Genomic DNA, 15,608 nt, shown 5'->3' with positions numbered 1-15,608 from the left:
TTAATTTTGTGATAGACGAATTTGGAAAATTTAAAATTTGCATTATTAGGTTGCAATCCTGCTGCGACTGGAGGAGCAACGAAAATAAACGCGCGACGACGACAGCGACGGCCGCCGTTTTGTTTTCTTTGACGGTTCGTGAATGAAGTGTGTGCAGTCATGGCGTCGTCCGAGCCTGCAGTACTTCTGCAGGAAGCCAGAGATTTATCCAGTCAAACTTTAATAAAAGTGAATGATGTGCAAGTGATTTTCAACACGGACTTGAAAACTGCCTTAAAACTGGACGACGGTAAGCACAGCGAACTTTTTCAACATATCCATCTTTCATCGCGTCGGTTGGTGTGATGACATCAATGAAAGAAAATGGTGCCGATGATGGCTTCTGCTCCGCAACCACAAAATGATATCAATCACCGGTGTAGGTAGATGGAATAGATACTTGAACCGCCGAAATCAAAAATCAAAATAGTGGTCATGCGAAAAATTGGAATTTCTTGAAATCACAATGTCAATAAACTCTGCTTGCTTTCATGAGAACTCATTGCTGTAACTAGTAACCTTGAAACCTCCCTAAACACACAGCATTATCTTATTACCCAAAGTAAGCTACTGACACTTCATGTCCTATTCTCTGATCAATATTTACACGGAAGACCGCTCTGTCTCCATGGCTCTATTTTGCAAATAGCTTCCTCGTATACTTGTATCAGCGAAACAATACACCTCATGACCTTTGATAACAAACAAATATGCTATTGAACTGCTCAGGCATTCACCATCTTGCCCAAGTTGGAATATCCTTTCAGCTGTTTTGACTTGAGTCTTTTCCCCTGGTAATTTCTCATGTCTCCTGCTTGTTTCACCTCTGACCTGGCCTCCTTGAAACAAAATCATACAGCATGTGAATGCCTGTTGCTGAATTGTTGTTTACTCACTTGTTTACACACCGGTCTTCTTTTACAGATGATGTTATGAAAAGTTATGTAGAGGCGGTTGCCAAAGCCAATTTACTAGCATCACAAAACATAACATCTGATACTGAGTTCATAACCATTGAGCGATTGGAAACAATTGATCCCGAAGAGCCAGTAGTGGCTGTTGATCTTGCCACAACTGTCACGGATGGTGTAGAGGAGCTTAGTTGTTCAATAACCACAGGGTAAGTCGCCAGATTAACATCAGGTTAACACCGAGGAGGTACTTTTTTTAAGACTAATTACCATTTCTAGAATGCAAGTAGCTAAGGAGTGACATATCGACGGTGCAAGTTGGCAATCACACAACTCGGTTTGCGACGTCGTAGACTTCCTGTCATACTTTATTTTTTAAACGGAAAACTACTCAACGGCAATTCTTCAAAACTGCCTTAATTTTTCTTCTCTGTGCAAAGAAAATTCTGCACAAACTTCAAGGAATGATGTCAATTTGTTCTCCTTTAAAAAAATGACATAGAGGCAGAGATTTTCAGACACCACAAACGAGTCATGTGATTGCTGACTTACACCGTTGATATACTTAAGTGAGGTCAGAGGATCGCTGAGGTCTTACATTCTGAGTCCTTGTTCGACAAAAGCCGAGTCAAATCCAAGCTTTTTTCAATAACTATGGCCAAAGTGCAAAACCAAGTATTTCCGTTGCGGTGTTTTAACGCATTCGTCTCATTTGACGAGTATACTCGTCAGCGCGCACCTGGGACATAGCTCAGTTGACGAGTTGATTTGTGCTATCTGTCAGCATTGCAACACGATTGTTTTGGTTGTGCATTTTTCGTTTTTCCAATAGATGACGTCTCAAGCGTAGCAATACTGACAGATGGCGCGAGTTTACTCATCAGCTGAGATATAGGCGCACGCTGACGAGTTCACTCGTCTTATGAGGCGAATGGGTTAAAATCTCTGCTCCTATTTTATTTTTTTGCAAAGGAACAAGCCAACATTCTAGCTTGAAATTTATATAAAATATTCATCTAAGAGAGAAAAAAATCTAGGAAGTCCTCAAGAAATCATGTTCACTAGTTTATTAAAGAAAAAAAAGTATGACAGGAAGTCAGCAGCGTCGCAAAAGGAGATACATAATATGTTTCAAACTTCTTTCAATTCATAATGGATACCTATCAAATTTTATATTGATTATTACTCTTATTAAAGATCATGCAGGGAGTAGATATTTGTTTCAAATTTACTATATCTAAGGTTTGAATCAAATGATTTCTGAAAGCTGTCACAGGTCAAGAAGAAATGCTTCACTTCTTAATTTACATGACAGCTATGATGTAACTTCCGCACGGTAAAATAACCTGACAATGAGAAAACATTTCTGTTGGACACTCCTTAAGTTGACTCCCAGAAATTTTTGCATAAGATCAGTATCTTACCTTTGAAGTCCTATCTTTTTTAATCTTCAAAGAAAAAATATTTTTCGAAATCTTCAAAATGGCAAGGTGCATGATTATTGCATGTTTTTTTGACACTTTCCTTCTAAGAATTTTCAGCAAAGATCTGCGTCTAAGATGTAAAAAAGTTGGACTTATTGCTCATCAATTTGTTTTAAATTTTATGGAATTGATTTATGATGTTCCTGGCATGTGTGATTTTCACTGTTTTCATGTGTTTTCACCTTGGAAAGAAACCCACTTCTATTCATATAGGGAGTGCAAAACTAGCAGGAGCAGTCAGGCTATCAGAGTTAACTTCTTTTGTTACACCATGAGAAGCAGTGGTCCTTACAAAGTTTTTCTGTAAAATTGCAACTCTTTGTTTTCTCTTTGCCTTTCACCATTGTAACTTCTTTCTAATCAAGTGTCATTTCGAATTTTTCAGTGATGAGGATGGCGGAGATGTAGATGCTTTACAGTATTACGAGACAGAAATAGACCGCGATGCCACTGATCTTGATCTCACTGATTTAGACCTTGAAAACTTAGATTTTCAGACAGGTGAATTAGAGTTGTATTTATAATATTAACTAAAACCCTCTAAACTTTAGTTTAGAGAGTTCATCAATCATTAGTTCATAAATTCATAATAAATATATTATTATAAATTAATTATTTAAGTTGTTTGAGTCTGCATTGAAATTATGAGCAGAAATTCCTGAGCAATGCATGATGATGGTTTAACAAGGTTTCAGGCAGTCTAGAAAAGTTGGAAAGTCAAGAAATTTATGGCAACTTGGAAAAGTCAGGGAATTTTGCGAGTAGTATTTTTCGGAATTCAGTGTAGCTAAAAGGGGAAAATCCTAAGTGAAGGTTTTATTTACAGGTCAGGAAGAGTCAGGTGATTGGAGCAAAAAAAGTCAGAGAATGGAAAAATGAAGAAATTAGGGAAACTTGCCTGTTCAAAAAATCGAATTCTCTTTGATTGGGGAGGGGGGGGGGGTGTATCATTCCTTCCTACAAATCTTGTCAATAAACTTTAGTCAGTATGTATTCCCTTTTTATTAACTTCAGATTTTGGCCTGCACTTAAATCTCCATATCCAGCACTTAATGTGGAAGAAGAAATAAGATTATCATTGCCCATTTTCTTATCTTGTTTTTATTTCCATTTGATTTGCAGAATCAGCATGGACATCATCCACAATCAATCTTCTAATATCACTCAGAGGTGAACTCAACCAGAGGTTTTTATCAGGAAAGAAAAAGTTTGTCCTTTGGGAGATAATTGCTCGCAATATCAACAAAATCAAAGGCACATCTTTTACTGGAAAAGGTATTTTGTGTTTTGCTTTCTTTGCGATCCAGCCTGTCTTGCAATGACATTCTTGAACAAGAAACTGATCTTTCGAATTAAGGAACCGATCCAACCACATACTCGTATTCAATGAATTATCCATTAACTACAGTAAGACCTCGATTTGTCGGATTTCACAGGACCGGAGGCCGAATCCGTTCAATTTCGGATTTCTTTTCAACAATGTCAAATTTTGGTCAGTTATTCATTTCACAATTGAACATCTAGTAAAACTGATGTTGAAGAACAAAAATAAATAAATTATGTGAAGTAATGATGGTAGTTATCGGTAGGTATTTATTATCCTCTTGAGTGTTGTTTTGTTTTGCAACTGAATGGAATTTTCCTCTACAAAATTGGGTCCCTTATATTTGATTTGCTCATAGGTTGCGATGATAAGTGGAGAAACATGGTGCACACTTACCGAAAAAATCTGCTCAAGTGCAAAATCCATGGGGTCCAGTCTGTGAAATGGGAATTCTTCCATCATATGCATCAAATATTGAACCCTCATAGTAAATTGGACTTCAGCCATATGGTTGCCCACCTGAAGTTTAATCTGGCTGATGTCACCTCAAAAGTCGATCGAGCTTTATTATCTGAAGATTTAGACGAGTCCAACTTAATGGATATTAATGACAGGTAAATTTTTCCATTTTTCTGCTTAGTGCCTACTCTGAACACCTAGATCTTGTTCCAGCTCCTGATCAGTGATTGATTTGAAAGTAATTTTTAGATCCTACCAAAATACACTTATGAATTTCATCAGTACTGACAGTGATGTCATTTGTAGGTAGGCTCCTTAGAGTGATGTTAAATTTTGCTGAAGGAATTGGAATGTACATATTATATCATATACAGATGTCTCCTTAAACAAGAAAATCTGAGGCTATGAAAGTATCCAGCAAATGGTCGGAATAGGAGCTTAATTAATTTTTTTAAACACTATAATGTAATTATGTAGAATATCACATTTTAGGGAAACTCCTCAAATTTTGAAGCCTGCATCATCTGCTCTATTTAACACATTGTCTTTTTTTCCAGTGTGGTAGCTATTACCGAGGCAGAAGATGATGGGTCCGCTTTCGCAGCTGCCAATGAGAACAAAACAGGTGTGGATGCTTAAGTTTCTGAACTAATGTTTTTTGTAGAATTTCTTTTAATTTTCTTAAAATTTTGCCATATTGAGCAGGTTGTTTCATGTGAATCAGTCAGGAAGCAGCTCATCTATCAGCAACAGCTCAAAGGATTATGCTTTGATCATTTTTTAAGCACGATGAGATCAAGTTTCAGATTCATATGCTTTAATTTATTATCCAAGTTATTTTATTTCATCAAGACTGTTTTACCAAAAATGTATTTTTAGTTTAGGTATGAAAACCCCGTAAAAATTCAATAGAAGTCATACAATTTGGACAACAAGGATAAAAGAAAAAAAATCAATGAATTAATGCTTAGGATTTCAGCAAAATAATATTCTCACAAACATTAATCATGCATGTTATTTGTTTGATTGTAGAAAAAAAAGAATGGACCACAGAAGTTTACCTGATGTTTTTTATCTTGAAGCACAAGTACAGTAAAGTAATGAAAGAGCCAAGAATGAAGTTCAAAGTCTACGCCGAAATAGCAAATAAAATGAACGATGAATTTGGGACTGATCTAACAGCAAAAAGGATTGATGATAGGTGGCGAAATTGGGTTCAGACGTATGAGTCAAATTTGGCCAAATTGAATAGTCAAGGAATCGAAGCTGTCAAGTGGAAGTACTTCGCCATAATGGATGAACTTCATGGAAGTCAAGCCAAGGAGATACTTGGAGACACACCAAGGCCTGGAGAATACCTCGTTAAGCTATTCAAAACTGGAACATGGAGAATAAAGAGGAAGTCTGATTCTCTCGGTGTGAATGGTGTCGATGGAAGGTAAATTTTACTCTCAAAACTTTCTCAAAAAACAAGGTCAGAGGTGCAAATAGCTCCAGAACTCAGCAGTTTTCAAAGAGGCTTCGTTAATAGGTTGAAAGGTGCTGTATTTCGGCATCGCAGCATGGGGAATCAATTTTTTTTCAAATTTTTTAAATGCTTTGACTTCGCTAAAATCTGGGAGTGCGCTGAGTTCCTGCAAAAAGGTCAAAACTATTCGCTGACTCAACAAGTCAAAATTTTGAAATTGGCTGGGTCATGTGAAGAAATTGAGGAAGTGCTGTGCTCACACAAGAAAATTGAGGAAGAGCGCTCACTAAAGTAAGCTAAATTTTCAAAATTTGCTCTCAAAGTCACAGAAAAAAATCAAATTCGTCATTTAGATGGCACATAATTTCTGACCAAAGAAAAGCTCTTTACTGAAACTTTTAGTCCAAAACCTAGAGTTGTCTAATATTTTTCCTGTCACCAATGCTTCCTGTGAACTCATTAGTTATTGACAATTTCATACAGCTAGGTTTATGACATTTGATGGAATTTGAAAGGATCAAGATGCTTTTAGTGGCAAGTTTTACTGATTCAAGTAATTTTCAAAATTTTCACTCCAGCTAAATTTTAGTATATTTTGTTTCAGTGGGGAAGAGCCTGTTGAGAATATGGATGTAGATATTGATTCGTTCGAGTTATCTCCTGCATGTAAGTAGAAAGTTATTCTGTAACACATTTAGCTTTTGCATCCAATAAAAATAACGCTAAAAATTAATGCAAACGCACAAAATGGTTCTTTTGGTCAAAGTTAAGGCGGCGATCACTCCTTAGCCCTCAGACGGTATGTCTGTGATGAAGACTATCCCTAATCTAATATTTTTGAAAATCTTAGTTTCCTCTGTTGTTGTTCCTGTCTGTTCCCTTGTTCTAAACGCTGCCCAAATAATAGCATATTTCATAATTTCTCAAATTTAATCAACATTTATTACAATCAGTGTTGTGTAATTTAATGTTAGCTTAATTAAGTTTTTGTTTAATGCATTGGTTAATACATGGCTTATTGCTCCGACTAAATTGTCTGCATTGTTTTTTTGTTAATTTCTCATTTTTATATTTATAGCTACAAACTGGAGAGATGATACCGTAAAGCAGCTGATTTTCATCCGTTGCCAGATGGAGAAACGATTTAACCAGAAAGGAGACAAAATCGGTCAACTCTGGGAAATAGTGGCAGAACGTCTGAGTCAAGCTACAAATCAAACATTCACAGCCAAAGAGTGTGATGACAAGTGGCGCAACTTATTGGGAACTTACCGAAGAAACCTAGTCCGAGCAAAAAAATATGGAACACCAGTAAAATGGAATTACTTTTGGATGCTAAGGAAGTACCTGGGTTACTCAGCCTTACATCGAAAAAAGTACACCCATGTGCCATCGTATCTTCAGAAGCACATCAAAAAGGAAACCAAACCAGAAAAGTATGTAATTGTAGGATTAGACGACTATCCAGAAAACAATACCGATCCGAAACCTATAGAAAATAGTAAAGATAGTGATGAAAATTTCAGTGTTGGAGATGATATTAGTAATATTGACTTTGAGGATGATTTTGATCTTGAATTTAATCCTCCAGGTTGGTTCGCCAATTTTAGTGAAACGGTTGAAAAAGGATTCCAAAACTTGGAACAGAAAGTAACCTCATTGCAAGAATCGCTAGACAGTATTCGACAGGTCCAAGTGGAACATAGTAATATTTTACAAATTATTTTAGAAAAACTTGACCCTACAAGGGTGACCACAGCAAGTGTCAGTGAACAGGGTGAACATCTAGAAGGTGTTGATGAAGGGGTTGCAGAACTTGTCGCAGAAACTGTTGCTGAGTGAATCAGTTTTTGCACATCTATTCATAGCTCATAGGTAATTTACCATTTGTTCCTGCCTACTTTAAAGTTATCTTCACATTGTTTTTCCTGTCCTCATTTTGCGAGCTAAGAGCCTTATAAGCTCATGTTACCATACCATAAGTCAAAACGCATCCTCCCTAGTAAAGTTCAATATTCAACCTTCTCATCAGTATTCTTTCAAAAGGGCTTCATTGGTTTGTTCGCAACCTGTTTTTCCTGTGTAAAGATTTTTAAGTTTGTCCACCAATTTGCTCTGAAGCTGTCTTTGAACTTATTGGGCAATGAATTCTTTCTTAAAAGTTGCAAGTATCCCTTTTACGATCTTACCAACTTTTTCATACATTTTTTACGTCCTGTTTTTTTTTTATTTTATTTATTTTTTTAATTTTTTTTACATCTTCACAAGATCTAGTAAGTCTTTTAAAGAATTACAGGAAAGCCTGTATTTTATTCAATAATAACACGAAACCATAAACTTTGGTAATTGTATTCACGAGTATAAAGGTTCTTGAAAAAACCTACTCTATGCAATAAGAACATTTCTTTATTTTCTTTTTGTATGTTGCATTTGACTTTCATACTAAGTGTTCTGTGAGGCAGAAACCCAATAGTCTTTGAAAAATGATCATATACATGTAAACTTTGAATTGTATGATGCCATTCATATTAAAGTTCAAAGTATTGCAGTATTCTGATTTTCTTGTCAGACAAAATCGCTTTTAGAAAGAAACTAGTACTTAGGTACTTGCTATGAGCCGGAGAGATTTGGCTGAACCCTCGCTGTAATGCAACATGAAACCATTGATGCTAATTTTTGTACCTCTAACGCCCAAATTTATTTTTAGAGATTCGTTTCTCTCATTCTTACAAAGAAGTGACAAATACAAGTTTAAGCTTAAAGAAGAAAAAATGAGGGAAAACTTGTTTGGGAACACCATGAGCATACCTGTTAAAACTGTTGCCCCTTGAAAAGTGACAGGTAAGGGGTGGAGTTACAGGGTGTCAACAAGTCTAGAAATAGTACTGATTTTTTAAGGGCGGTCCAGAAGTACTGAAAAGTGCGGAAATTCCACAAAAAGGTCCGGAATTTTTTTTTTTATGTTTGTCATTTTTGTCGCAATTTCAAATTTTTGAAATTTTTCTCAGTTCGTCAAATGGAGGTACTGAAAAAGTACAGAATTTTTCTGTTGGAAGAGGTACTGAATTTCTTGAGAATGTACTGAAAAAGTACTGTAAAATAACTTATTTTTGACCAATCTGTTTTAGTAGACACCCTGAGTTAGGTGAAAGCCCAGTTTATTACAGTCATTCATGACTAATTGACTTTGATGGCTTTGGGTTGTTTGGATGAACCAATGTACCTGCGTTAAACCCTCAAACAATATCCTAAACTAGTTTCTGACCACGCCCCTCACCTGTCCGTTTTTGTGGCACAGCCTTAAAACTGTTTTTTTCTTTTCATTTTAATGTTCATCAAAATTTTTGCCCTGGAAACCATCAAATTCGCAATCAGAAGTAATTGAAGAGTTGGAGTGTGGCTCTTAGTTTTTACTGTACAGTCTTGTATTTGTTTGTAGACCTTTAATTTCATGTTCCATGTGTATGATTAAAATATATTTTTATCATTGAAAAAATATCTGTTCTCTTCAAAACCTGCCTAATTTTAATTACTTTGATGCCCTTATTCTGTCTGTATCTGGTAGGTGAAAGGAAGGCTGTTCTATTTGGTATTTAAAGGGAAAAAATAGTTAATGAACGAATCGTACTCATATAAAACATAGTCCAGAGTAAAGGAATGAATGAATAACAAAGGGATAAGACTAAGAGAAATCCTTATGGTAGGGCAGAACGATCTTTTTTTTGTCAGTAACTTCTCTTTTCAATGGGAAAATATTTAAATTTATCAGCATTAGCTGTCTTTTAATTTCAAAATCATATTCTGTCTTCTGTGAAAATTTTGATAGTGAAGTTTTCACAATAGAAACAAGAACAAAATACATCAAGGTTACTTTTTGATCAGCTGCGTTGACTGGTGCAAGTGCAGATCTCCGAGAGTAAATTTATGCCTTCATCGTTGACAACAACAATGGGAAAACAATGAAAAACAAAAATGAAACAGTGTGAATATTTTTGAAAAAATTTATTTTAAAAAGGAACAATGACGTACTTACATTAATTTACTGAGTTAGCATCAGGATGAGCCTTAATTATAGTTTCTTTTTAACTTACTTTACAAAAACTGATTGATTGTAGTATACTTCTTCGTGATTTAAAAATAAAGAGAAAAAAAACACTTGTCTCAAAGTAATCCATTCAAATAAAGCATGTCTGATGGCAATTTTCCAAACCTAACTACATAGGCCCACCTAAAGAGCGATGGATTGAGACACAAGTTGATGGTGATTATAAGGAAGTGCCCACACCTCCACTCGAAGAATAACATACCTTTTTGCAAGAATTGACCGCCTCAGTATTTTGATCAAATAACAAAAATGAAAACAAGTTTTCACTAGACACTTCCAGAAATAATATCAAGAAGGTGAAATTTTTAAGTTGGTCATTTCTTCCCTGATTTTTTCAATGAAGTAAGTATAATTGCAAAAATTACGAAATAATATCCAATAACTTTGTCGACTGTAATTAAAAAAAAAGTATCAAAGAAACAGAAAAATGGCTCTGTTAAAAGGGTTCATAAAATAGAATATCTGGAGATCAAAATTTCAATAATTGTGGATGAAATATTAAATACTAACTTACAAGTTACAAAAGTAAAAACATACGGAAGTTTTAAGTCAGAGTATGCTTGTTCATTGATGCTAAATTGAATAGAGTTTATATACATTTGTACCGTTAGCAGTCAAAGTTCATTTCTATAAAAATGTAAAACGCAACATCGTTGATCTGAGCTCTTATCAATACTTCAACTATACTTAAATGCATTTTATTAGTGCTTGTGCAAAGATAAAGCTACTCTGGCACCTATGATGAAAACTAAAATGCTTAAAATTGAGCTCCATATGTATACTTGATATGGGAGTTCCATACGCATCAAAATACACTTTATATTCCACGAGGCATTATCTGCGATGAAAATTATTTTTGTATGAAAGTAAAAACTTTAAGGTACAGTTAACTCGGAAATTAATGGGACTAATGTCTTGGTAGGATTAGATTGTCAAAAACTTAATCAAAGTTTGTTGTTTGACAGAATACTTATGTTTCAAAATTCAGCATTGTAACTAAAATATCATCTTAAGAAAAGAGCGAAGCTTAAAGTACGAGAGAATTGATTTAAATTGGTATGTTTGCTTATCATAATGAGAGTTCTCCATGAGCATCTGAGACCAATACAACTTTGAAAAATTAAGTTCAATTCTTTGAATGACAAAATAATGTAGCAGAATTTAGTTCAGCACAACACAAGGCACAATATGTAAAAAGCATTTACAATAATAGGTAAAAATTACCAGTAATTCTTGCAACAGGGAAATAGCTTACAGGACCTGTATTATCAGCTATCAGACATTTAGAAATGGTACTTATACAGGGTGATCCAAAAGTCCCTTCCACCCCCTCTAACTTTTTACCTAATTGAGGTAAAGATTTGAAACTTGGGGGATATTCTTAGGTCAAAGGGAGCTACTTTTTGGCCCCCTTACAATTTTCAGGGGGGCCCCCCTTGGGGGGGCAACGGCCCCCAACTTTTAATTTTCAAATGGGAAGATCCCCTTTTTGATAGCTCGTTCGAAAGAGCATAAAAAAAGAAAACTTTTCGCGCAAACCCGAAGTCAATATCTCAAACCGTTTCAAAATGGCGGCCGGTTAAAGTTCAAAATGGCCGAAAATTCACACCGGTTATTTGTCGATGGATTTGCGCGAAAATCGTTAGGTAGGGGTATTTTGACACGAGAAAAACGAATTTGACGTTAGATTTTCAAAAAAACCGAAATTTCCAAAATGGCCGCCGGTTAAAGTTCAAAATGACAAAAAATAGATTTTTTTAGAAATCTAAGTTCAAATTTGTTTATCTTATGCCAAAATACTCTCAAATTCCAAGTTTTAGGCAAATCCATCAGCAAAAAACCGAGGTGACAATTTTCGGCCATTTTAAACTTTAACCGGTGGCCATTTTGGAAATTTTGGTTTTTTTGAAAATCTAACGTCAAATTCGTTTTTCTCGTGTCAAAACACCCCTACATACCGATTTTCGCGCAAATCCATCGACAAATAACCGGTGTGAATTTTCGGCCATTTTGAACTTTAACCGGCCGCCATTTTGAAACGGTTTGAGATATTGACTTCGGGTTTGCGCGAAAAGTTTTCTTTTTTTATGCTCTTTCGAACGAGCTATCACAAAGGGGGTCTTCCCATTTGAAAATTAAAAGTTGGGGGCCGTTGCCCCCCCAAGGGGGGCCCCCCTGAAAATTGTAAGGGGGCCAAAAAGTAGCTCCCTTTGACCTAAGAATATCCCCCAAGTTTCAAATCTTTACCTCAATTAGGTAAAAAGTTAGAGGGGGTGGAAGGGACTTTTGGATCACCCTGTACTTTAATAAGCATGGTTCCCATGTTGCAAGAATAAAAGAGATGAGGAGTTAAAGGTAATTTTCTCATTGTGTCAATAGCTACCATGACTGTCAGACATGATCATAGGTAAACTGACACAGCAAAATAAACATAGAGTTTGAAGCTTGCTAAATGTAATAATACACGTAGCTCTATTTTATCTACTTACCGAAAACAAACTAAGATTAATATCGAACAGTCAACAGAAATGTACAAAAAAATTATAATACTATACAGAATGAGTCATAAGCACCAATATTCTTAGCTGCAAAACATTTAAAATAATACTGCGATCTTACTTGTCTTTGCTACTTGCAAATGAGAGTCAAAATGAGAGACATGTATAAAATATATATAAGATCTTCAGTTCACAACAGAGAATAAAAATCGGGGGGCATGGGATACAAAAAGGGGATTCTTGAGAGAGCTTTTGTTGCTTGCATTAGCTTGGTCCATCTTTGTGAGAAAGTAAAACATACAAGTTGAACAAGCCAGCAATAAGAATATAAACTGGTATGTTTTCTTGACAAAGGAACTATGTTGCTCGATTATTTTTGTAAATTCAGTGTAGGTTAACTGTACTTGGTTAAATTATTCGGACAAAATTCTGTTTGAAAAATTTTCGTTGGGACAAAATCACCGTGTGAGCTAGTGTTCATGGGACAAAATCTCTGGCAATCGAATATGAAACCCTCCATAAATCGATAGCGAAAGTCTGCAATCACGTATCTCGTTTGTGGTGTCTGAAAATCTCCGCCTCTATGTTATTTTTTAAAAGGAGAACAAATTGACATCATTCCTTGAAGTTTTTGTAGAATTTTCTTCGCACAGAGAAGAAAAATCACGGCAGTTTTAAAGAATTGCCCTTGAGCAGTTTTCCGTTTAAAAAATAAAGTATGACAGGAGGTCTGTGACGTCGCAAACCGAGTTATGAGATTGTTGACTTACACCATCAAAATTTAAATCAAATATTGAGAATCAAGCAATGATAGCTAAATGAGAAAATAATGCACCAAGGGATCTCACACCGTAAAAGGACTGGCACACAATGAAAATATATTCAATTATGCTGTACTGCAAGGACACACACCCATGCCTTACTCACACTCGGAGTATAATCCAAGAGCTCATTTGAGACTCAAAATTTCCCAAGGCTCGGCATGGAGCAAGACATTGTTGACTTTTGAAGATGAAATGAGGGACTTAGTATTGACATCTGAATCCTTGAACCATTATCATCTCATACCCTGCACTCCAACTCAAGTGTGCCCGATTCATCTTTCAAAAACGAAGTAGAACTTATTTGCACTGGTAACTACCATAGACACTCCCTGAAGAGCAGTTTGTATCAAATTTTTTTCTTTCTTTTTTCATGAGCTATCACAACTCTCCAAACTTTTGACCTTTAGAAGTTATATTACACTTTAAAAGTCTACTTTCATTCATTTACAATTAAAATATGGCAAAAAATTACACATTTTGATCAAATCAAAGAGCTACTTATACATCCTACTTATATGAATAAAATGTATTCAAATACGATTCTGATCACCTGAGATAAAGTGTAGCTCAGGCTACACTCACCTACCGAAAATCATTAGCACAATTAGGCAAATTAGAACTGGTACTGCTCACAGCAGGAACTCGTTCTACCTAATTCGCAGGAATGGATAAAATTGAGCAAGTCGGAACTTAAAAAATAGGACACAAAACTTATGTCCAACTAAATTAGTGAGCATCTATTCAGACTGTTTGTGAAAATATTTAAGTACATACAAAGGAATCAATATGTGGTAAGCAGGGAGCAACTGAAAACAGGACTTCAGTAAAACTCCTGAAAGCTAATACTTCGGTACACATGTACCTGCCTCTAAGCTAAGTATGAAAGAATAAAACATCATGTAAAACACCAACGATCAATACGAGTATTATATGTTTGCTGTTCATCAACACAGAGTTTATACCTAAAATTAAAAAAATAAAATAAGTACTGACGTTCCAAAGCTCATAAAATAAAGCTGAAAATGGTGCCTTTTCAAGTCAATATATACTATATACTCTAAGCGGTTGAATTTGGTGATAACTTTTATGAGACCATTAGAATAACACAGACACATTTTTGTTTCACCTAGGCATGTAAGAGTTCAAAGGGTAAAAACTAAAGTACTCGATCTTGGACCTGAAAAAGGAAGGTTTCACATTACACCTCAACTCTGCGGAGCCAGTTAGCAGTTTTTTGTTATGCTTAGTATTGTGGCTAGCACAACACAGATGAATTCTTAACATACGATACTGTTTGAATCGTCATCATGAATAATGGTTGTCGAGCTTACAGCTGATGGAGATTGATCAGCAAGGGTGGTTCCTCTATGCTTCGTTTTGTTTTGGGATTTTTTACCCTTGTTGCAATTTGAATACTGGAGGGAGTCGAGTTCATGAGTCTCACAGCAAGAGTTCTGGTTGCTACCAGCTACACTTGAAACTGAGAATGGTGAATCCGACAGCATGTTGGCAAAAACTGAGCTACTCACGCTTCTGCACTTAGAGCCATCATGAGATTTGAGAGAACTCAGCCACAATTTTATATTCGGATATGAGAACTGTCCGAAGTCGTTCTCTGGCCCCATGATGCATAGCAACGGCATGAGGAATAAAGTTGAGTAAAACCAACTGATTGTCATCACAACAATGAGAAAAATACCTATTTGTCGGTAGGGTAAAACGTCTGATGGCAGCATGAACGCTCCAGCAGCACCAGATGTTAAAGCCGCCATTACTGTAGGCCCTGCCATCATAGACAACGAGTACACAACGCAAGAAATCCTGCAATTGTTTGATGGACATAACCTGTAGTTGACAGCATAATGGAGACTGAAGTCTACAGCTAGACCTATGGCAACATTCATTGCGACTGACTCTAAAACGTTGAGTTGCCAGCCTAAAAGTACGAGGATGGCAACCGTCACTGTTATGATTAAAGTGACAGTAATGATGGCTAGAAAACTGAGTATGATGTTCAGGGTAACGCCAAGGAGTACGACAAAAGCTACCAGCATTGATACAGCTATTGATAAAACAGTGTCTTCGGCAAGGGTTAGTTGCAGATTGTAGAATTGCAGATCACTGATGAACCAACCATTACGCATACCACGCGGGGCCTCACTCATGATTTTCTTAGTCCAGGCTTCAACCTGAAAGATAATAGGAAGCTTTTAAACATTAAAAATCATTACATTTGGATAGAAATTTTAAGGTTTGAAGAGAAAGAAATTAATATTTGTTTAATAGAATAATACATGATGATAAATAAAAGTGTAATTTAAATTATCAATAGAGTTTCAATGTAGAACATTACATGAATTTAATTCTTTCCTTAGGGTTTGCAACTGTATTTCTCAACAAAAATACGGGAGGTCCACATAGTGTGATATAATTTTTTAATCATGTCTCATTGTTCTTGCTAAGTAAAGATACACTAATTGTACAATATCACTTCTC

The 15,608-nt window shown here is 35.7% G+C and overlaps 2 protein-coding genes across 2 annotated transcripts in view; one reads left to right on the top strand and one right to left on the bottom strand.

Moving 5' to 3' along the window:
• Positions 1-46: 46 nt before the first annotated feature.
• On the top strand, positions 47-9,181 carry LOC109037485 (uncharacterized). Its single transcript, XM_019052191.2, has 9 exons — positions 47-289; positions 964-1,159; positions 2,820-2,935; positions 3,557-3,709; positions 4,117-4,372; positions 4,775-4,842; positions 5,250-5,655; positions 6,290-6,351; positions 6,764-9,181. Exons 1-9 carry the CDS (start codon positions 160-162, stop codon positions 7,525-7,527), a joined length of 2,151 nt encoding a protein of 716 aa, XP_018907736.2. The 5' UTR covers positions 47-159; the 3' UTR covers positions 7,528-9,181.
• Positions 7,906-15,608, bottom strand: part of disp (RND transporter family member dispatched) — a 22,911-nt gene continuing 15,208 nt past the window's right edge. Inside the window, exons 14-15 of the mRNA XM_019052192.2 lie at positions 12,086-15,301; positions 7,906-11,085 (exon numbers count right to left, since the gene is read on the bottom strand). Of these exons, the coding sequence (XP_018907737.2) occupies positions 14,390-15,301 (912 nt within the window). The 3' untranslated portion in view covers positions 7,906-11,085; positions 12,086-14,389. The remainder of the gene's footprint in view (positions 11,086-12,085; positions 15,302-15,608) is intronic.

Source organism: Bemisia tabaci, chromosome 5 (assembly GCF_918797505.1).
Source record: "Bemisia tabaci chromosome 5, PGI_BMITA_v3".
NCBI lineage: Eukaryota > Metazoa > Arthropoda > Insecta > Hemiptera > Aleyrodidae > Bemisia > Bemisia tabaci.
The sequence above is the reverse complement of the archived record's forward strand: the minus strand, read 5'-3'. Positions and strand labels throughout refer to the sequence as shown.